At 45.0% G+C, this 23898-nt stretch overlaps 1 protein-coding gene across 4 annotated transcripts in view; it reads right to left on the bottom strand.

Annotated features, from left to right (window-relative positions):
* The window catches only part of agrn (agrin), a 271031-nt gene that overhangs the window by 183864 nt on the left and 63269 nt on the right, over window positions 1–23898 (bottom strand). For 2 of the 4 annotated variants that reach the window (XM_037104080.1, XM_037104081.1), the window contains exon 3: window positions 19093–19113. The exons of the other annotated variants lie outside the window; for them this stretch is intronic. In XM_037104080.1, the coding sequence (XP_036959975.1) occupies window positions 19093–19113 (21 nt within the window). The remainder of the gene's footprint in view (window positions 1–19092; window positions 19114–23898) is intronic. 4 annotated transcript variants of the gene reach the window in all.

The following is a 23898-nucleotide window of genomic DNA, read 5'->3' as shown; positions in this document are numbered from 1 at the left end:
GGGTGTTTGTAGGGGGAGGGCAGTGGACCTGGCTTTTCGCGAGCAAGCGCATGACAATGATGAGCTTGGCATGTCGCCGAGGCAACGAGCGGCCTCATCCATTATTCATCTGGGTAACAAACTGATAAACGAGGTAAATGAAGAGGAACAACGGCAGCGAAAATCATGCCGATGGACCGAAAGAGACATTTAGAAGCCGGCGGCAACGGCAGCGTCCTGAGGCGCATATTAATCTGCGAGGTAAACAACAAGGTCTGGACACGGGGTCAAAGCAAAGCGGCTTTCCGGCTCTCATGCCTGGGAAGACTGATGTCTGGCGAATCCGCACCTTCTTTCACAAAACACGCCGGCGAAGGCGTACAGGTGCGGAGGATTCACGTCTCCGCAGAATCGACTCAAGTACGGTGGCTAGAACTCACATCATCATTTACCCACCTACCAATCACCCCCATGTGCACCCCCCAGCACTCTCCACATGAGACCACTCAACCAATCCCTTTGTAGCACAAGGTAGTCACAAACAGTCGCATTAGTCTATCAGCTCAGGTACAGGGAGCAAGTACGATGTCCCAGGTCTCACATGTCATGCCAAATTCATGCAACACGATCTGTACCGACAGCAGGGGGATGAATTATTGCCCTGTTGCTACGGTAACACCTCGTATGCAGAAAACACCATGCCGTGGCTTGAAAAATGGTGATTTGTGAGATTTGATTTCGAAAAAACCATTCCAGCGACAGGGGGGCGGGGGTGAGGAGTGAAAGAGAGAAAAGGGACTGACAGGGAAAGAGCGAGCGAGAGAGAGAGAGAGAGAGAGAGAGAGAGAGAGAGAAAGAGAGAGAGAAGAGGGCCTCGGAAACGGCGCGAAGAAAGTGAGAGGAGGAAGAAGAAGAGGGGGAATCGAGGCGAGGCTTCACTAGCAGCAATTTACAGCAGTGCTTTAGACAATTTAGGTCATTTCTGTCACTGTATTTCTATAAGGAGAGCAGAAACACCTCATCTGCCATTCATTTCATTTCCATTCCAACACCTGCGAGCCATTTGCATTCTGTCAGTTGTGCCTCTCCCTTTCATTTCTCCGCATGCCACTACATTTCCTGAATGATAACATACTGGCAATTTCTACACTGGCATCGCGTGGGCCAGGACAGAACACTGCCCGCATCCAAAGCAGGGGAGAAGTGGCGAGCCTTTTTCCAACCGTGTCTTTCTTTCTCTTTCTCCCTTCGTTCCTCCACCCTTACTCCCAGTCCTCCTCTCAGGTTCCACCGCCCCCCATCCCCCCATCCCCCACTCCACCCCCCTAAACTCTTGATCAAATCCAGATCTTTGCTTTCTGACCCTTATGAGCCCTTGCAGGGCCCGGTGACTCCCCTGGGACCCGAGGCCGGATCGCATGTCTCGCCTCTCTACAGCAACAAATGAACCAGGCGCTCAATAGCTCGCCTGATTGGCTGTCATGACATCCATGCCAATAGTGGAGCACCGCAGAGCCACATCGCTCTCTTGTACAGGCATTACAGGCACATTACAGCTGTGCACTTCCAGGCAGGTTTCATCAAGTTAAATCTAACATTTTTCAAATCGAGTTACAATGAAAAATAGGCCCAATTTTGCCACTAGAAATGAATGTGAAAATGAAAACAACTGTAGTCTTACAGGGAGCCGTGCTGCCTGTCTGGGCTGATCCCTCATGAGAAATATAACACGAAAGAAAAACAGTGCAGGGACCTCAAAAAGAGAATTTTAAGCTTATAGGCTGAAGAACTTTTAATGCTGCAAATTGAGATATTCACAATACATCCATATTCATGGGCTTTTTATAAGCAGTGCTATGCAATTATTATATACGCCGTAGCCCCAAAATGTCAGGGAGATGAAACTGTTTTTTGAATTTTCAGGATTAAGAACCTGTATGCAGCACTTCATGTTTACCGATCAGGCCGGTCTGCGAGGCTTTACACCAAAGGGTACCAAAGGGATAAGAGAGAAAATAAGGATCTAACACTGTCGAGTCCTGCCCGCTTCAGATGGAGCACTTGCCCACTGCTGTTTGCGAGGCAGGATTTCACTCCTGTGGTAATCCTTGAATTTCTCTTCCTTTTCTTTCATCTTCCCAGTTTTAAAATTGTAGTTATTTCTGTAGTGCCGACAGTGATGACCATTTATCGGGATTCTCTTCTTTGATTTGATTCCTTTCTTTGCCTGTCAGCCTGAGTGGCTATTACTGGCAATGCTAACCACACACTACTCCTACACGTATGGCACAAACCAAACGCATTAAACAAGCTCACGTGCACCTGATTCTTCCACTGAAAGATTTTACAAATACAAAAATATTTAAAATAGTAAAAGAAAAAAAGCCTTTTGAAAGAATCATTAATGTATCAAAAACAAGAGCAAAACAGCTATAAAACCATACTGTCTTGTGTTTACACTTTGTTTTTTGTACAGATTAATCAAACAAGCTATAATATGTTAATTAGTTACCTAATTAGAGGTGGCATAAGGTGGTATTTGTTACCCTTTTACAAATGTAGGTTAGCTATATACCCCTGTGTCCAGTCATTATGCAAAGCTAGCCAGCTGCTGGCTGTAGCTTCACATCTACAGTACAAACATGAGCATATTACTGATCAAAATAAAACCAGTAAGTCTGATGCATCATTGTATTTTTAATGATTTTAATGTAAATCCTTATGGTCCATTTTCATACTTTGAGCTTTCAATCAATTTAGTTTTCCTCAGCTGACAACTTCATTTCTGAGGACTCAAATTGTGGGATGAGGTTGAAAGCTTTTGAAAATGCTGGGACCTTGAGCTAAGATGTGGTTCCCATTATACTTAAAACAAATAATTGATTACCAATAAAAATAGCTGTTGCTAGGGCTTCGACTAGCAATACATTTATTAGTTGTGTGTTACATGTGTCTCAGTGCTTCCGGAAGCCCAAGATGGCGTCCGTAGATGTCTTGCCATAACCCAAACATATTCAGTTCACTGAAACACAGTTGGTTGGTTGGTTGGTTGAAAAAATGTTTCTTTGTAATTTGGTGGATGGAAGGATGCCATTTATTTTTGACCCAGATCCAGAGAAATGGACATATTCAGGAATTTTCTCTCGCTTTCTTTAACATTAACCAGGCAGGTTGTTTTTCCTTCTTTGTCAAAGAATAATGTGTGGATCTTGATGACTATAATCAGCTGTAGCTAGCTGGCTGGTATATTTGTTTGAGTGAGTACAAAAGGGGACTGTTGGGCCTTGGCGGAGGTATGCGCTCTACTGAGTGCCAATCTAATTGATGATTAATTTAAATGTGGACATCCTATCAACTAATCCACTCACTGCTACTTATACCACTTATCATTTTAGCACAACGGTTTTCCCTTTACATAGGTTTCCAAACACCAGTCTTCTACAGCCCGACATCTTGATTTCGACTGATTAGACATATTTCGGTAAATATCACGCCTTGCACAGCTTTAGAGTGTTTTTAACATTCGTGCACACCCTGGAAACCCTGTATGTGTGTGTGTGTATGTGTGTGGGTTTGTGTTCGGTGGGGCTATAGCTGGCCTGTGATTGAGAATCTAGGGCAAACCCCTTAAGTGGAGAGATGGGGAGAGGGAGAGAGATCATCAGAGCCATTACTGCGTGATAAATGATTTGCTAGCTGGTGAGTTGCCCTGAGGGAGACGGTGGGGCAGAGTGTGTGTGTGTGTGCGTGTGTGTGTGTGTGTGTGTGTGTGTGTGTGTGTGTGTGTATGTATGAGGGGGGTAAACCTGTGGCTGATTTCTTTCAAGATCCCAAGACACCTACATCCGGCTAATGCAATTGGCTTCAATACATGGAGAAAGATGGGCTGAAGGTATAGCCACACATACACACTCACACACACAGACGTACAAAACTGAAGTCTAACTGTTGAACTCAACTATATGCACTTTCTATCACAGACAGGCGCACACAATCAAACTTCTCGACACACACACACTCTATCTCACACTCGCTCTCACATACACTCAGGCAATCACATCTCAGGGGAGAAGGAGCTGGAGCCAGGGCCGAGCTCGGAGGAGGAGGAGGCAAATTAGTGCAGAGTTGAAAGAGCAGAGTGGTAGACTGTGAGAGGGGGGCGGGGAGGGGAGTAGGCCAGGCTGCTGGAACAGACCGACTGCTTCGGCAGGGGGAGAAGATGTGTGAGTTTTGAAGGGGGGAAGAGGTGTGAGAAGAGAGAAAGCGAGAGAGATACTAAAACAATTCAGGTGCAGTAGGAAAGAAAAAAGGAGGGATTAGATGTTAAGAGCTTGACAAGGCTGAATGAACAGAGAGAGAAAGAGGAGAAAACACGGGGGAGCTGGAATGACAGCGAGGAGTTGAAAGGGTGAGAGTAAGGGGGAGACGGCGAAGAGGGTAATGGCTGGTGGGAGAGGTGAAAGCAGCTCCTGCCAAGATAGAGGAAGAACCGGAGAGGAAAGAGAGGGAGAGAAATTGAGCAGCGTAACCCTCAGGACCCCGCTGTCTGCAGAGGAGAGTGGTGTGTGTAGGCTGATGTGTGTGTCTACATCGTCGTATGGTGCACGCTGCGCTGGCAGGTCTGAGAGGTGATGTCAGGCTCCTCGACTTGTGCATGGCTCGGATTGGGAGGCGGGGGGTGTTTCTGCTGCGATAGCCCCCGAGGGGGCTCTTCTTGCTAGGGCGAGACAGCCTGCCTGCCTGCCTGCCTGGCCTTCCGGCTCCAACCTCTGGATGAGGCCAAGGAAGTGAAACACAGCTGGATGAGCACTGGCTCAGACAACCTCATCAGCAGCCAACATGTACATCCTGAGGCGTTGCGCTAACATACAAGTGGAAGAAATTGAATACATGAATTGAATGCAAAATAATTCTTTTCATTAAGAACTGTATTTGGTCTTTACTGCACGCGTAGTGCTGGGTAATTTTGATGGACATTTTTCACTTTTTTTTCTGAAATTCTGCGAGCAAGTGATTAATGGATTAATCAAAGCTAAAAACTGACGGATTAACTGTTAATGGAAATATTCATGCGCTGCAGCCCTTCCTTTTTGTTGGCGCTAATGGAACTCATGGCTAAGAACTAAAGTGGCGATCAATGGTGATATCAAAAACCTTCATCTGTTTTCTTTGCAGGGATGTCAGTTTTGGTTAATTTAGCCTTCAATAGTCTGACACCCATTAACCAGTAACTTAACTTACCGCTCCATTTTTAGGAAGAAATGCTTAATAACATTAACTACAAGAGGCGCCCTCCTCTTAGTCCGACACTTGAATAATTCAACGGGCTTCTCTGTGAATTTTTTTGTTGCTTGTGCTGGGTGGAGAGGCTCCGAGTGAGAAGGTCCCAGTCAACACTGATGAAGTGACGGACAGCTGAGGTGTAGCTTCCATTTGTGAAAAATGTCCTGCAATTGGTGGCCAAAGCAAGCTTGTCTGCCCTGTGTAGCTTGACTTTTAGCGCACCCTTCTTCTCATCAAAGTGTTTATCAATGCCATAATGTACTCTGACTCAAGGTAGCGAACTAGCTTTCTGAATCGCTCATTCTCGATCACAGTGACTGGCAGCGAATCAGTCCTAATAACACCAACTGGGACGGAGCAAACTCCTCAGACGTACACCGACGTTAGCTTTTTTGGCAAGGCATTCATGGACATGGCAGCCAGATGCTTGTTATTAATTCAGTACAGCTAGTACTACTGCCGAACTGAAGAATAGCATCACGCAATTTACATATGACTTTAATGCCATCTGGGGCAAATGTCGATACCAGGCTTCATTTAGCTGAACTCTTTCTACCTGCAATTGCTAGCTTGAGAAGCCATTAGCAGAGAATGTGTGAGGGAACGTGAGTGTGTATGCAAACTGACCAATTGTCCGACATGTGCAGACGCTCCAAAATATTCCTCGAGGAACCGATTAACAGCCAACTGTCACAAAGCCAGCTATCCTGCTTTAAACTTAATTGCCAGGTATGGTGCTGACCCTTTTCCAGCGTTTCTTCCCTGTACTCCACCACCTGTGTGCCGTCAAGGTTAGAGATTAACAATTATCTTGGCTCGGGTGCCAAAAACCTCAAGAAACCGTGGCTCATCCTCAGTAGGGCTATCTAAGGTCAAATGTGCCTGTAGAGACATTGCTTTTAAAATACCATGAGTTGACTGTACCTTGAGGGTCATCATCCAGATTTTGCAAGAAGTACAAGCAATTCAGACTGGCTGATTTAGCTGTGTGATAATAATTTTGCATATTAGTTTTAGTTTTAAGGCTTGAAATAACACCAAACACACTGTGTTATGTACAAGTTTTTATATATATATATATATATATATATATATATATATATATATATATATATATATATATATATATATACATGTATATAGATAGATATAGATATAGATATAGATATAGATGTATCATACAATGGAATATACTGAGCAATGTAACTCATATACAACACAGCCTGTAAAGCCCAGATGTCTGACCTTGGCTCAAAGCAGGATTTGGCTTCAAAGCCCAAATAGCTGATGATGCAAGACATAACTTAGAGTAAGCTTGATCATCCCTTCAGCAGAGTTTATCTTTGCTCAGTCCCATATCCCCGGGTCAATAATGTTGACTCATCGACCACCCCTTCCTCTGTTGTCGATAAAGCACACTGTAGCCTTTTAGCTTCAGCTTTGGCTCCGTAAAGAAGAAACAATGAAAATGACCCCCAAGGAATAATCAAGAGCTAGGAAAACAGAGGCCGATGCTGACGATAAAACCCTGGTCACAGGGCTGATCATTATGCATGTTTTTCGGTGGCTGTTTTCCTTCTAAAACTCACAAGAACTGTGTTGGCATTTACCCAGATGGATAAGATTTGAGGGGGATTAACAAGGCGATGATTTGTAGGTGGAAGAACCGCGAGAAATGATTTGGGCACTCATGCCCTTTAAAATCGTTCTTTTTTCTGGCTTCGCTCTTTCCTACCGTCACTCTCCATCTTATCGATCAGCAAATCAGCTGCCTAATAGACAGGTAGTGCTCAATGCTCAAGGCTTGAGGTGAACGAGTCACAGAAACAGTGCAGAATATTGAAACGAACAATTAAGGCAGTCCTTCCTAGAAGGCGACACGGCAAAGGACAGACTTGAGAGTCACACAGGCCTCTCCGGGAGGGGGGGGCAGATTATTGTCTCCCTGAGACTGAGAGGCACACGAAATAATTCACCTGGAAATCAATTTCCATCACGTCGATTACAGACCACCGATGGACCGAGAAAGAAAGAGAACGAGAGAGACAGGCCGAGAGAGACTCTCATTTCCCCTTTTTATCCATGTTGTATTTTTCTTCCCTCTCTCACTGCCCAAACCATTTCCACAGCAGAGTGCACTGGCCACAAAAAGACATCTGCAGTCGATCATGATAAACAGGCCGCATCTCACCCATTTGTTTCCCTAAAAACCACGGAGCTGCATGAGTAAAAGCTACAGCTGCTGCATCTTCATGGGATGCTTTCTGCATTAAATCATGACGCGTGGAGTTAGAACTCATGAAGGCAAACATTGGTGTTGACATTTTTGGGGGTGCAGCTGCTGATATATTCATGCCAATGTAATTAAAGACACAGTAGGATTTAGATTTTAAAATGCATCCATTTCATTAGACACATTGCAAAACGAGGCTGCTCATACCAACATTGGATTTTCCCCAGAAATGATATTTGTTAGACGGCGAAAGCCTTGGATAAAGCATTTAGACCTTCAGTTAACAATAACATTCTCCTCTGAAGCCCAAACTAATGAGAAATAATATAAGCATTTGAAGATTGTAGCTGTTGACAAAGACGGCTAACACCAGAAGTTTTCAACTTGGTCCCTTTTCTCCTGAATAACAGCAGGTCATTTAAGCTACCCCCCTTGTTTAACAAGAGTCGAGTAGTTCATTGATGGGGAGGTGGGGTGGGGGGGTTCGTACAAACAGCAACAGTTTTGCCACTTGTCTAAAACTGATAGAGCCCCTTTTATTTTCACAAGAGCACAGCCCACCATCCCTCATTCTCCACCCAAACCAGCGATCTCTCTAGTTTTCCCCCTGCCGAGTCCTCATTATCAACCAAAGAAAAAAAACAGCTGATACGCCTGAGTGTGAGGAGAGATATGAAGCAAAGGAAGGAGTGGTGATGGGTGTGACTGAAGGGAAGGCTGTCAGCCTTTGTAGGTCAGCGTAAATGTTTAATGCTTTATGCTGATGAGCTGACGTTACTTCTCGGAAAGCTGCGCTTCGAGCTCTGTCAATCCCCGCAACCGCTCGCACAAACACGACTCCCACACTTGCAGTGGTAAGCCACCCACTCCTGAGCCCCCTGCTTATATTCTCCCCGACCCCTCGGCACGCCAATTAAGCAGGTATGAGACAAGACGACCAAAAGCGCCAATTAGGCCAATCTACCTCTGCTACATGTCCCCTCGTACCAAACTCCCCATCGTTCGCAGAGCGGCAGCTCCCACCTTCCTCTCCCTGCTGGCCCTTAATGGATTTCCATGCCACTGTCTCTCTTCCAGCACTCCCATTTACACTAGTCGCATCATGAAAGCGAGTCCAAATAATGTAACTTTAATAGGCCCACTTTAACATGCAGTCAAAAGCAGGGAGAGATGTTTCCGCTTTGAGCACACATAATTATTTAGCCTGGAGAACACATCATAATTGAAAGGGTCTGATAACAATGTTGCGTTGTTACATGCACTACATTAAGAAATGGGGAGATGGATTAGTGTTACACGACAGGGAGGAAATACACTCAATTCAGTTTGCGAGGTCTACCAAAGAAGCCCCATTATGGCTTGTTTATCTTATCAATTAGGGAACCATAATCTTTTTTGAAATGAGAAATGTGGCTTGCCACAGGGCACAATCACCTCATAAATAAGGTACGTCTTAAATCCCCAAACCAATTTATTCAATTTGCCATACAATGGATTATAGCTTAATTTCTGCGATAATGGGAGTAGACACTTGAGGAAATTAAAATGGAGAACTTGAAATTTCATGAGTCGTTTCCAAATTAGCCCCAAGGATGGTTGAGAATCAGGTGGAGGAATTATTCAAACAACATGCAGTTGTCTCTCAGACAAATAGTGTTTTGGAAATAGAGGGAAAGCCAAAGGGCAGCATTTGCCATTTTTCCCATTTGATCAACAATCATTTCAAACACTGGTGCAGTTCTGGACGCATTATTTTCAACATGTAGTCATTAAGGATTCAGTGGAAGCCTGGCCGTTAATGGCTTTTAGATGCTGCCTCCCACACCCTACTTGATGGGGCATGCTTTCCATTAAAGTGAAAGTATTTTGGATGCTTACAGTTCGATCATAAAGCCCCATATGTTGCGTCGTTATTTCCCCGGCTCTGTCTCAAACAAGCCTCCTCGCTGTTACGGCATGGGGCGACAACGCTGCGTGAAAGCCAATGTGTCAAAATCAAAATTCATCACTGTCAATGACGGTAATTGGTACTGAAAAGGGGAAGAGAGGCACACTCTGCGCTACTGGGGTGATTAAAGACGTTTCACAAGCGAGTGTTCATTGTCTGTTCCTTGGGGCAGCTTCTTGTCTTTGCCAAGGTTTTAGATGTTGCCATATCGTATTGTTCGGATGTCACAGAAGATCCATTACATCCCCTGTTAACACACTTTGTGCACAGAGGGCTGCAGCGTGTTTTGGTGTCTGGATGGTGTTTGTGTCTGGCAGAGCCTCCAGCTCTGCTTGGTGTGACAAACAAGACAAAACTGGGTCCTCTTCACTGGGTGTGGCCTCGATTCAAACAAAGCCTCCAGTGGGTCAGCGCCTAAGGAGAGATTCTGTGTTTGGAGGCATGGATGGATGGATGGATGGATGGATGGATGGATGGATGGATGGATGGATGGATGGGTGCTGGTGACAGCAGAGTGGATCCAGGGTGAGTCAGGGGCAGCAGGGGAGCTGAAGGAGTGGCAGAGGTAGAGCAGATGGATATATGGTGTAGGGGGCGAACATATATATGGAGGATCTGGGTTACTGCATCATGAAAAATCTATTTCAGAATATGCTGGCACACATGTGAAACCAAAATGAGCCCAGTGGTGCACGTACATGCACAGACTATATCACTGTACCATGAGCCATTGGTCTCAGTGGATGCTTTATATTATATCAAGATTCTTAAATCAAAAAATTTGGTATCGGTCTTTGTAATCCGAATTTTCCCCATCTGCACCAATGGCAGCATAAACTGTGACATACAGTATATCCAAAGATTAAGACTGAATGCCATTTTAGTGTGGAAACATATTTTAACCCCATGTGGGGCTCAGAGTAACCCTGTGCCCCTGTAAAACATTAACCCCCCTCCGTCCAAATCCACAGCTGACACAATCGCTTTCAACTCCCATTTTTCTTCTGCACGGGTCCATGAATGCAACATAACAGCCACACACTGGGGGCAGGCCTGCTAATGGAGACCTCACCCCATGCCTCTCCCACGAGGCCGTCTGACCTGAGGAGGAAATGGGGGTGATGGGAGGGGGAGAAGGGTGTGGATAGGATGGGGTAAGAATTCTGGGTCAGGGACTGAGCAATGGCCTCGTAATCTGGAGATGGACAGGGTGGGGTGCAGGGAGGCAACACACACACACACACACACACACACACACACACACACCAGATGGGATAACCCCCCCCATCCTGCATTTACTTACTTAGCAGGCCTCAAGGCACGTGCACACACACACACACACACACCCTTATCCCTTCATTGCAGCCCTCTGCATATACAGTAGGTGCGTTCATGGGTGAAAGAGATTATATTATCATAACCCAGATATTCTCACCCCCCGTGACCTACTGGGTTATGAGGGAGCCGCTGCCCTTGGCAACACAATAACCCCAGCAGCGCACCGCAGCGTCGCCGCAGACTCTGCACCGGCTACCGAGTCGCTCGAATGACAAGGCCTGATGCAACAGCAGCTCAAATGACAAATTAAATATGAATGTGCATGAACCACCGCCCTCCTTTCACTGTGTCCCTCCCAGTTTTCTTCCTTTTAATGATCGGGGGTGTTTATGATGGGCTCATATTATTCCTGGCTTAAATCAATCTCACTGGCTCCCTCCCGCTCATTCTTCATTCCTGTCACTGTTGGCTCTGTTTGTCTTTGGAAAGAGCAGATGCACCATAAAAAAAAAGACATCATTAAGTTAAAATACCTCCGTGACAGCACATTTTGCCGGAGTTGAGGTTGTTTTTCATGTCTAAAGTATGTATTTGAATGATAATCACCTCCGTCTGCTGTGATTCTATTATGTGATGAGTCTGACTCCAGAGAGGAGGAGTAGTAGGAGGAGGACGAGGGCAGCTTGAGGGCTGAGTTCATGTTTGGACCCCATGGATTGAGGAGGAGGAGGTGATCAGCTGATGGAGCCACCTCCCTATACTTAGTGTTGGAGCATCTGCGCCCCCTAGTGTACCTACTAGTTGTAGCAGTTTTGAGACTGAAAGTTTCAAGACTCCTGAACAGATTAAGTGGAAACACAAGTACAAACCTCTTGAAATTAGATCTCCATTTTTAATTCAGCCAAAATGAAGGGGGGATTAAATGAATCTCTGCGTGCTTGGTGGTAGTAAAGTAACTATATGCTCCTCAGTCATGACTCATCAAACTGTGCCGTTAATCCCCAAGGCTAACCATCCAAGTTCAGCGCCCAAACCTGAAGGAGTAACTCATCTTGCATTAGTAACTCAAATCCTTACTGCATCTCTGCAGAAAAGAGAGCTGAGGGACACACCGACACTGCCGGAGGTAACTAACAGAAGTACACCATCAGCACAGACAAAGCGCCAAAAAGGTAAGAGCAATGATTACGTGGGAGAGCTGGTAGTGGTCAGTCTGGTACTGATCCTGACCTCAACACACACAAACAGAAACAATGACGCAACAGTTATCTCCCGGTGTTACTTGTTTCTGCCTGCCTCTTCTTCTCCTTTATGCTGCATCATGTTTCATTCATCAGTAACCTTCAGACCAGACACAGATGGGTCTCGGATGCCCGGGCAAGCAAACAATGGACGTGTTACGTGTTTCTAGAACTGGGCATTTGCACTATAAGGCCGACGTTGGGCAATAGAATAATGAGCAGCTGATTTGAACTCCCTATGACCTGCTGTTGTTAACTGCAGAAAAAAGAAGCAAAAAGCACTGCCTTTAGATTATCTCAAGAGCGAAAACACCAAGAATGCAGGACACTAATTTACTTTAATCTGTCTTTGTCATCTAATTACAGTAATGCAGACATTACAGGTGAGGTGGCAACACATTGAAGGAGCAGTTGTCACTCTGAACTGTGCAGCAAGCAGCCATGAGATGGCAGCAGATTCAAAGAGTAGCACCTACTCTGTTCAGTCATGCTATCAGAGCCAGGAATGAGAACCACCTCCACAGGTGGAGGAACATTATATCAATCCCTCTACAGACCTCCCGCGTACCACCGAGACTGATGAAGTAATAAGCAAAAGAGTGGGAAACCTATGAAGTTGTCAACTGAGTGCAATTGTCAATAGTTTGTATGTGCTGTAAACTAAATCTGTGACATTTTAAGTAAATTGTCGATACTCCAATATATTTTTTTTTCTTCAACGGGCCATTTATATTGGAGTGATTGCTGCTGTAGATTTACACAAGTCATAAAGATATATTCAGTCAGCGCAAATCAAATGTATTCTAGAGGGTTAATCAATATGTGGTTAGTTTAGCATCCAACACATCTTTCCCTTCTGTTTGTAGTACTTACGCTTGCAGAATATGTGGGTTTCTTCTCTGGGTTTCTTGGGAAATCAGCTTTAGATCATGCACGCACTGATACTGGAGTGGATTCAGTTATCAAAGCTGATAACCACAGCAAAACTTGCCACAAAATAGTGTTTCTGAATTATTTTAACCCGAGCGAGGCAAATCTGATGCTCTTAATCTGCAACGTTCAGATAAAATCAGGTCTTTGCGCTCTACAGTTCTGTTTACTGCAAGACTGTCAGGGTAAAAGAGGAACTGCAATGCACCAAAACATTTTACACATATGAATAAGAAGCTGGCAGAGGAGCCATAAAGTATCCCGCACACTCTCCCGTGTGCCTTGGGGCCCCTCGGAGCGGCCACCTCCTGTAACTGTGGTGCTCTGCCGATGCTGTTTACAGCATTTACAGCAGGGCAGGGACAAAAACCAGACATAAGCAATACTACACAATGCGGGAATATCCCGCGACTAATGAGCTTGGCCATGACGCAAAGTTCACCGGAGCCTCGAAGATAAGATAATGAGTTTGAATATGTGGGCCACAAATCACAGCAGAGGAGAGAGCAGCAGACGCAGCCGAGGTGAAGCCTGTATCTCGCTTCAGCAGGAGAGGGTGAGGTGGAGCGACGAGGATAGTGTTCAGGCCTGCAGGGGGAAAAAGTAGCTGCAAAAACCCTTGGTCATGTTCCAACCAAGACAATTAAGTTGCAGCACTCTCTATGTGCGCGTGCATGTGTGTGTTTGTGTGTGTGTGTGTGTGCTTGAAAGAGAGAGAGAGAGAGAGAGAGAGAGAGAGAGAGAGAGAGAGATCCCAATAAGGAAGAGAGCAACCTAACCCTGACAAAGAGTTAACAGCCAAGCAGACAGACTCCAGGCAGTGGATTTTGGAGCTGCCAAAAACAATCTGTGTAACCTAATAAACATGCCTCCGGGCCACAATAATCTTACACAAGTCAGAGCAAATCACAGCTGTTAATCAGGTGATGTGCACTTGAAATACTTTCAGTTCGAGAGGCACCTGAAGTCCAATTTCAATCATTCTCAGATGAGTATGAATCTAACAAGAAATCGATGGACATTTACATTTTTAAAAACTTTAATAGTTTCATAATTCTTCGTCTCGCGAAAGCGGTGGCAGCCATTTTATGTGCTGTTAGCCGTGAATGTTGAAGGTTTTTTTGGTGCGAAGAATATAAAATACATAAGAACGTTAAGGAACGTCTAAAGCGTGCCAATCATCGCATAATGATGATTTTAAAGACATTAAATATATTAAAACACGGTGGAGATAGAATTACAAATGCTCAGGGGGTATTTTATTGTCCTGAAATTTCATTCTAATTTCTGTATGTTTTATAACTTCAATATTTTTCAGTGATCTGTACGTGTGTTGGAAGAGCAATCCCCTTTAATGTCTCTTAAGTGTAATTATCCTACCTCAACCGTATTTGAGGTAGCATTGCAATAAACGTGTATATCGGCCATTATATATAGATATCGAAATATTCAAATTCCTAATATCGGCATTAGCCCCAAAAATCAAGTATCGGTCGAGCTCCAATCTTTTATTTTCCTGCCTGTACCTAACATTCTCTCACAACCGACAAACATCAATATGTGACTTTTGAGAATCCCTTCCAGGCTGTTCTGGCACTGTTTCTAGTTGTTAGAGTGCTGAGAGAATAGAGAATAGAGAATAATATGTTTAGCACTTTGCTTCATGGCGCTAAACATATGCTGCTGAGAGGTATTGCTCTCCATACACAGCTCACTTTCTTATACAAATACGCGCACATCTGGAAATAAACAGTCTTGCGGGCATATACGCCTATGGAAATAAACAGTCATATGTTCCTTTGGACATAAATGCTTGCACATAGCAGCGTGCAAGAGCTGACATGTATGCCTCCAGGGGCCCCGGACACCTTGAAATGGATACAACACGTGTACAAGATGTACTTGATATTTATTGACAAGGATGAGTCCCAAAGAGCTAGTGTAAACACCAGGGGAAAGCCTGTTGCCCAACACTTACAAGACTCTATGTCCTGTGAAAGTTACCGCACAGCCAACAAAACAACCTAACCACACTCTTCGTAAAATTCGATTCATTACAGTAAAGACTTTTTCAACTCACGTATCCATCCACGCTATCCTTATCGCACCATCCATATCTGTTTGTTGTTTGTTTTGGATTTGAATTCCAGGCAGCACAGCTCAAGAATGTGAGGCTTTTGGCAGCCAAATCACAAATCTTGGATGTGTAGAGCGTCTTGAAATGCACCACCAAGGAAGAGTTCTCACAACTGTCTCTGCATTCCCAATGACAACCAAACTCTGGCGGCAAATAAAGCAGACTGAAATGCCCGCTGATGGATCACCTGTCATGAGCAGGTCTCTGCAAGTGACTTTTCATAACATACTGACATCCACTAAAACCAAAAGCTGCCTGGGAGGTAGGAAATCTATCTAAAACTCAAAGCATGCAGGTGAAAGTAATGTGCAGTAATGTCACGTAGAAGCTATCCACGGTCAAGGGGCTGAACAATGGAAACTACCAGTATGGTGCTTGAAACTCTGGTCTATTTTGTGAGCATGTCAGCTCATTAGCCTCTTATCTGAGTAAGGCTGATACAGAGGGTCAGGATGGCCCTGACTACAGGGAGGTTTTTTTTTTTTTTGCTGGACTGATAGATGAGGATGTCTCCCATCCAAGGCTGGGCTCCTTAAAGGGGGGCCGGGGCCACGCTCTGGCCTCAAGAAAAGACGGAGAGAGGAAGCCAAACAGGAGGAGTGAAAGGGACATGACAAGGGGGGTGCCGGTGATATATCGCCAACGATACCTTATGGGGCTTCTGCTTGCCTGGCCCAGAATGGACTTTCTCAACTCTGCTCAAAGAAAAGATAAGTCTGAAGAAGTACTGACACTAGAATGAACCAAATCTGGGAAAAAAAGCCTTGAGTAACTTGTAACATGTAAGAACAATAAGAAAAAATGAGTCCCACATCTCCTTGGATGATCATTAGATGAGCTGCCTTGGTTTACATGTATTCGAAAGACACAAAAATCACATACTTAACAAATTCTTGACATCAAGGTCACAGCTGCGGGTCTCCACATCAAACTATTCACACTATTCAAAGATTCACTCTGCTCCTAAATCTCTCCTACTACTTCTGTCACATGGTAATTTGCTTTCAACCCTGCAAGTCGATCTCTTTGAATTAAACAACAGTATTAAACGGGGCGAGAGTCCAGAAAACCTCCAGGGCGGACTTGAAAGAGGCCTTTTCCTTAAATGTCAGTTCATTTGACTGTCAGCTGTCAGCCCGAGAGTGTGCCTTTGCAAACAGTCCAGTGGGCAATGGCAGGATAAGATGTGCCGAGTTACAGGATTTTTGTCAAGGGGCCACTGATCCACCACCAAGCTGGGTAATATTGACCATACAGCCTCTCATTTAATATGAATGACACCTACCCGCTTGAGGACAGAAGGCTAAAGAGCCAGAAGCTACAGGCCGTAACCCTCCAATGCTGATTACTGCACAGACTGACCTCCCAAACCAGACAGCAGATAATTGCATCCTCTCGCATTTGAAAGTCACATTAAAGGGCTGATAATGGAGTTCTGGCTCAGAAAAGAAGGGATCACTGGAGCGGACGAGAGGAACAACGGATCTGTCTTTGGCTAGGAGAGGAAATTGGTATCTGCTGGATTCATAGCTAAGCAGACAAAAGATGTCCTCTCAACTGGCGCGCATTGTTAATGGTGCGTTGCTTTTGAAACGGGCCAAGCTACCTGTTCCTTGTTGAATAGGGCTTTTTGAGGAAAAATTCCGGTGTGCGGATAATAGGGTCTGTTGGTGATTAGACGCTGCTATTCATGCGGCATCAGTCGCTGAATGCATGAACATGTGTCCAAGGTCCAGCAAATAGTGGAAAAAAAATGACAAAAGAAATTATCTTGCCCTGCTAATGTCTTCCCCCATCCTGTTATTGTCAAATCAAAATGAGGCACAACATCAGAATTGAAGGATAAGAGACAGAAGTGCATGAGATATGAAACAAACATTCCAAAAGATTCACAGAAGTAAAGGAGCAGAATGATGCTGTTGTCCCACCCTGAGATGATCAAGACAGCCACTTTAAATTACAGGAGCAGGAGTTTACGTAATGCTTCTATCATCTATCCTGTCTTCACCTAAAAAAAAAACAGCTCAATAGGTCTTCTGTGTGAGCAGCTTAGAACATCCCATATTTATGGTCATTATAGGGTTAGACAGCGACCTACAGTAGCACACTATAGGTCACTACAAGGGAGCAAAAGAGGAAATCAGGTGACATCCACCACCAGGTGCTGCCCCTATGCCCTGTGGCATACCACCAAGCATGCCACTGGTACTCTGGTACAGCTTAGAGATGACATACCTAAGGTATCTGTCACATTACTAATGTAGTTTACTCATTACAACCCCAGACCATGATCTTGTGTTAAGCCATACCAAGTAGTTTGGTAGCTAAACCAAACGGTAGCCTATACTTTTTGTAAACTAAAATGCCACCGCTTCTCAGCGTTAACGATGTGATAATGAAGGTCCACTCTGGTTTGCCTGGGGCTGGTACTCTAGGTATGCTGTTATCAGAATTGCCATATATTTTGCTTTGGGAGTCACTGGCAATAGACTCAGTAGTTTGTGTGGGGAGACATGCTGATACCATCATCTCACAGCTGTTTTAAACGTCTTCTAAGGTGGTGTCGTAATTGCTTGCCGCCATTCATACAAAGCATGCTTGGGCTGCAGCACCGAAACATCTTGAAGAAAAGTCTCACATTTCACTTGCAAGTATCCTGAGAGAACTGACAACAGCTCGATTAAGTTGCGGTCAACAAAGGGTACCAACCAACACAGATTTGCGTGGTTACAGAAACTAACACGATTTAGCATGCACCATCTTGTACCATCATAACACATAATGGCAGCATCGATGCTAAAAATGCGTGGCACAGAATTGGATAGGAAAGCGAAGGCCACAGTCATCGTTATTACCCTGCAATCTGAGTTCCATTCAGACACAGTGAAGGGAAGTTTTAGAGCATTGCCGCGTCTAAGCTCGGTCTGGAGGCTGTTCTGGGCTGTGGTGCGGTTGCTTGTTTGTGTCGGCTCACTCGGCGAAGACCGTTAGCCTGTATAGCGGTTAATGAGATCCCCAAGGAAACCATTGGCGAGCAGGTCACAGACTGCCCACGCTCCAGAGCCTTCATAACCCCACCATGCATGACCTTTGACTCACCCCCCACCTTTATCCTCGCCGCATCATCTTGTGAAAGTCTAAAGCCTCAATTTAGAGTTCATACCACACGCAGTCAGAGAGCTGTGTGTATTGAACACACATACAGACGCTTGTTCAGGACAACAAGAGTGATTCGTAGCCTGCAACGATATAGTAGTTTCACTGGTACAATTAGAAGAATAAACATAATTATCATATAAAATGCAAAGCAGAGAGCTCAGATGCAATTAAGCTAGTTTGCTGTAGGCATGCACAATATTCGGCGATCACGCCGGTGCTTTCCCTACGGTGACATGTCATAACGTCTTCAGTACATGACACCTATTCATGCTGCCATAGCCTGTCCTCTCTGTGCAGGCAGCTTGACACAAATACAGCACTGCTATGATAAAGACACCGTGGCAGCCTTAATCAAAGGCAGCAAATTACATACAGTACACAGAGCAGGTTTGACATCAGACTGCGGCCCTTAATTCTATCAACAAGAACAAGTATCCAGTATGTATAGGAGGGAGCAGGAGGGCTCTCATCACAACATATTTCATGAATGCAACAGGTGAGCACATCCTCACGTTGCATCCTCACACACAGCTGACATACTTAACAAATCCTCCCTATATCTCATTAAATCAGACACACACACACACACCAAAGCTGACACTCTTTGTTCAGACAAAGACCTCCAGGGGGTGAGTGTGTGTGTCTATATGTGCATGTCTGTGTGTGGCATTGATCTTCAAGCTCTTTGTCTTGTCGATTGTCGTTTTAATGAGGCCTACACAAAGCACGAATGCCTTGAATATCGTTTGGTTTTAAATGGATTAACAATATAACTTAAGACGTGGCAGGATGCAAAATCCCAAGGAAGCTAACTCCTCCGCACCACGAAGTTGATAGTACCTCGTGAAGGGCAACCAAGTGTTAGCAAAATGACGAAGCACAGGAAGCGGCTTGGTGTACTTACCTGCAATTATATATTTGTGATCTTCAGAAGGCAAATGGAGAAAGAAAGAAGACAGGAAAAAAAGACAGTTAGCAAAAGTTCAACGTCAAAAAAGGCACACAAGACTGTGGGAAACGAGGAGGGCTGAAGCAGAGAGAGACGGACCAGCGTGGGATGGATGAGTGACAGGAAGTAGATAAAGGAGGATGATGAGATGAGAGGTGATCACAGAGCATGAATGGAGTCTCTATCACACGTAATAACCAGTGTCGCTGGCACAAATGGGCATGTCAAAACGCAAAAACGCCCCAAGATCCGATATATACCGTCACATCCAGCCTGCAGTGTTTTTGCTGAGGTACAGAAATGCAAAACGGGATGAAAAAACAAAAAAAAAAAAAGATGAAAGTTGCACAAAACTTTGGTGCCGACAGGAAGGTCGAAATTAATGTCCCAGAGCCCAGCGCCAGCAAAGTACTGCAATTATGAGGTTGGTATACCTGACGACGCCCACCCACCTCTACTACACAACCAACAAAGATTCGCAGCGGATCCGAAAAATCATAAATCTAGCTCATGTCCTCTATCTCACACATGCAGGCTCACACAGGCCAGTCAATCTGCTGTTTGCCCAGCTGATGCAGATTGATGGCGAGCAGCGTTGACAAGGCGTATGAGGGGCTCATCCATAAAAGATGGGCCGGGGCGGCCAGAAACTGGGAGCTATTTACAAAGGAATAACACAGAGACCACAGAGCTCCCTCCATCGATTATTAACCAGGAACACGTGGAGACACTGTGTGTGTTTATGTGTGTGCGTGTGTCCTGCATGGACGGCAACCCCGATCATCCTCCCGCATTAAGTTTGGATTTTCTTTTCAAAATAAAAGCCTGAGGCTGCCGTAACAGCCGTTCGCCATTTGAGGTTGTGAAATACACTGCAAACTGCTGCCAGAATCGCAGTATTCGATGATATCTGATATCAGCCCAGGCATAACGATTGTCGTCGCGTTTACCGTGCCAGCAGTCAAACTGTGTGTGTCATTCGTTTGATGTTACACGGTAATAAAGCCTTCAAGCCTGAAACATGTCAGACAGCTTTGAGTTAATGAGCTGGCATTTACATTTCTCTTTTCAAAACATAAAAAAAAAATGACCCCCTACCGTATGTTAAGTGTTGTATCGTGGTTTGAACTGACTACACTAATCTACTGTGAAATACCCTGTCGCTTTATCCAGCCGGTCAGAACTGGCACCGTCCAGACGTGTAAGCCTGGTTCATTAAAAGTTATTCACCCACCGCCACAAAAGCAGTCAGCTACGAAAAAAAACAAAAAAAAAGAAAGAAAGAAAGAAATCCAGTAGTGGTTCCGCACAATAACCTCACACCCCGACAAAACAGGTGTTTTGATGGGTTTTGTCCCGGGGCGGGTATTAGCCCAGTGTCAGCTCTCCTCCTCTGTTCCACCCACTTGCATTTCTCTAGTCCTGCTTTCTCTGCCCTCGTCTTGATCCTCATTATTCCACACTGGGGTCTTTTGGGTAGCAAACGCTCTATTATCCAAAGATGGAGCTTAAGACAACTTAAAGCTCCGGAGGAGTGGCTATTTATTTGGGTTGAAAGACAGAGAGAGAAGGAGGGAGTGTGTGTCTGGCCTGGCGTTCCCATATCACTTAGGCTAATGTGATTAAGGGTGAGCGAGAGGGGGAGTTAATTTAGCTCAGAGTGTGTTGGTTCCAAGTGATTCATGTCGGGGGAGAGTCGGGGAGGGGGTGGCCGGTCACAGGACTTCCTAAAACGCACACACACACACAGTTGGGTATGTGTGTGCGGGCTCGTTTCTTAGTCCCTGGTACCAAAATTAGCACACATGAATGTGCACACACAATTGCTCACTGGTACCACCCAAGGTCAGAATATTGTTCCTTTGATTACATTTCATCCTACTCACCATTTGCTTTCATTTAGCTGTCAAATGTTTAAACTTAGCCTCAAAGCCCCGTGAGCCACCTGGGGGATTTCAGCGGAGTTCATATTGGATTCTTCATTTGCTCCGTTAGAACGATTTAGTCTTGTTTTATAAGAAAACAAGCGGTGCAAAACAAAGTAGAGTGCAATGATTAACGACCGCAGATAGATGGAAAAATCCGGAGACCAAAAAGACTCTTCATTCATGACAAAGAAGACTCCCATTCAAGCAGCTAGAACCGGCAAATGTTTTGCATTTTTGCTTGAAACATGAATGAAAAGTTCTCTTCTGAACAACTAACTGACTAATCGCTGCAGCTCTAGTTTACTCATTAGGGCCACGGCACTACAATCAATCATTCTCCAACCAACACAGACCCACACAGACGTTTGGAGTGCCGAGGCTATATGTCTCTGTTCGGAGTTGTGTGGAGACGTTCTTGTCAGATTTGACATCCCTGATTGACGGTGTCTGTTCACTCTGCTACGCTTTCAAACCAACTGTTACCTCAACGGTGCGCATCATAGCACGTGTATCCTAGCAGCGCAGCTCACGCTTGCCCGGCGGTTAGAGCTAAACTCACTGGAACAGCTGTGGATTTGCTGTCGTCGTGTGGAGTGAGGTGATTTGGGGGAACTGGCTTTGTTTTGGACCTTAACTCACAAGAGAACAGAGACGATCACAAAACCAGATATGTCTTCATTTCAAAGAGGACAAAGATAAAACGCTCCCTCGTGGTGTGTATTTAAACTCTGCGCGCTCCAGATTTTGCTCCGAGCATGTTCTAAATGTTTATTTTTGCAGCAAAAACAGGGTTTAGAGTTTGCCGTCTAAGGTCTCCAACCTCGTCCGACGAGCAAAACGTCTGGAACGTACCCCAGTCGCAGTCTGCAGGAGGATGCCGGCAGGGCTGAATGGGGGATTTCTTTTGAACAGGTGTGTTGGGTAGATGATTGCGGAGAGCACAGTGCAGCTCGAGTCATCCGCCTGAACTAGTCCATGGGTGTTGCTCCATTTTTTAAAGTTCCTGCATGTTCGAAGATGTCTTCCAACTTTTAATCACAATAGCACAAGGAGTGTCTGTAAAAAAAAAAAAAATCTCTCCACTCAAATCGTTATTTAAAGTCAACTGTTTGACTTGTTTGGTCAACTATTTCGATCTGATTGATTTGATTTGTGCACCCTGGGAAGGAAGTTTAAAAAAGACACTTGAAGACCACTGCCAACATAACATGTTCCATGTCGCTGTAGAATGTTTGATGGTGTGCCATTATTTCTCAGTTTCTGCGCAAACTGCAACATAAATTAGTAGGGTCGGTTGTTTTCGATGGATGCTAATGCCATTTTTTGGCAATGGACAGCAAGAATTTGTGTTCTTTCTTGATTTCAATGGTTGCCAAGTGACACACTTGCTCAACATGTTCAACGTGTCCGACATCGCTTCTGACGGTGAGAAACTGAAAACAGTCTGTGTATGTTGGGAGAGACAGATCTTATCTACGTTACATCTAGTCTTTTCATTACATTTCAAACTAACTTCAAAACATAATCAACGGCCATGAGGGATGGACGGTGATTTAGGTTTACTCGAGCAGCCGGAGTGCTGCTATAGAGGCAAGAGTTGGACAGCAGTGTGTGTGTTTGTGTGTGTGTGTGTGTGTGTGTGTGTGTGTGTGTGTGTGTGTGTGTGTGTGTGTGTGTGTGTGAGAGAGCAGGGCCTCAAACATAGCAGATGGGCCCATTGGATTCTCAATGGCTTTTTGCATGTTGCCACCCACACACACATTATATGGACAGAGACAGCATGTCAGCGGCACTTCAGACTAGAAACGCTCGTACTCAGTGTCAAAGGTTTATCTGCAGCGAGTTTTCAAAGAGCCGATGGACACACGGAGAGACGCGAAGAAGGAGATCTGGTCTCAATATTCATTAAATGTGCGCGTCGCACATCATACATGCAGCTCTGCCTCGTAATGCTATTAACTGTAGAGACAGCCACACGCGGAGACTACAGATCTGGGGTCTTTGTTTGCAGCTCGGACTGTAAAGAGACCCCCTCCTCTGAGAATACTGTCCCCTCTCAAAAAAAAAAAAAAAGACCCAAAAGGATTTTACAGACAGGAAGAAAAACGTGTCGTCCCTCCCTCCCCCTCTCCGGCTCTATTGTACACTTCGAATACCTCCCTGTGTTTCCACACTGAGCGAGGCTTTAAGGGGGTAAACTCTTGTTTGCAGAGCAGTTTGAAGTCACACTGTCACTGCAGCAATCAGCCTGCTTCAAGCGCTTAATAATTGAGTCATAACTGTGGATGTGTGCCGGGAAACACAAAACCAGTTCGTTTTCTGGATAAAAAAATAAAAGTCGGACGAATTCTTTTCCTCTTTTCCACCGACTCTCTTATAAGTTAGTAGCGGACATCATCAAGAGGAACAAAAGCAGCTCTTTTCAGATCCCTCCCCGATTCAAAAAGGATGTATGGGAGCGTCAGACAACATATGTGTGTCTGGAGTGGAGAGTCTTTAGGTCATCCGCAAAAACAGGGCCAAGAGCTGGGGAAATGGGGGAGATTTCTAAGGGGCTTGGAGCGACTACTGCATTTTCTCACACACAGGACACTGTGGGTTGTAAAAAGTCCTATCAGTTTCCAGCTGTGAGGTGTATACAGCCCTTTCACTGTCCCCTCCTTTTCTCCACCACTTGAATAAATAGAGGCTGAGAAATGGGCCGGAGGGCGAGACAAGAAAAAAGGAGGAATGGCTCCTTTTGGTACTTGTTTACCTCTCACAGCACATCCTTCATGTCGCCCCAGTTTACGTGGCCTTGGCGCACTTTGCCAAACAACTGCTCTCCAGAAGC

Source organism: Acanthopagrus latus, chromosome 7 (assembly GCF_904848185.1).
Source record: "Acanthopagrus latus isolate v.2019 chromosome 7, fAcaLat1.1, whole genome shotgun sequence".
Classification (NCBI taxonomy): Eukaryota; Metazoa; Chordata; class Actinopteri; order Spariformes; family Sparidae; genus Acanthopagrus; species Acanthopagrus latus.
Note: the sequence above shows the minus strand (reverse complement) of the source record. Positions and strands in the feature narration are given on the sequence as shown.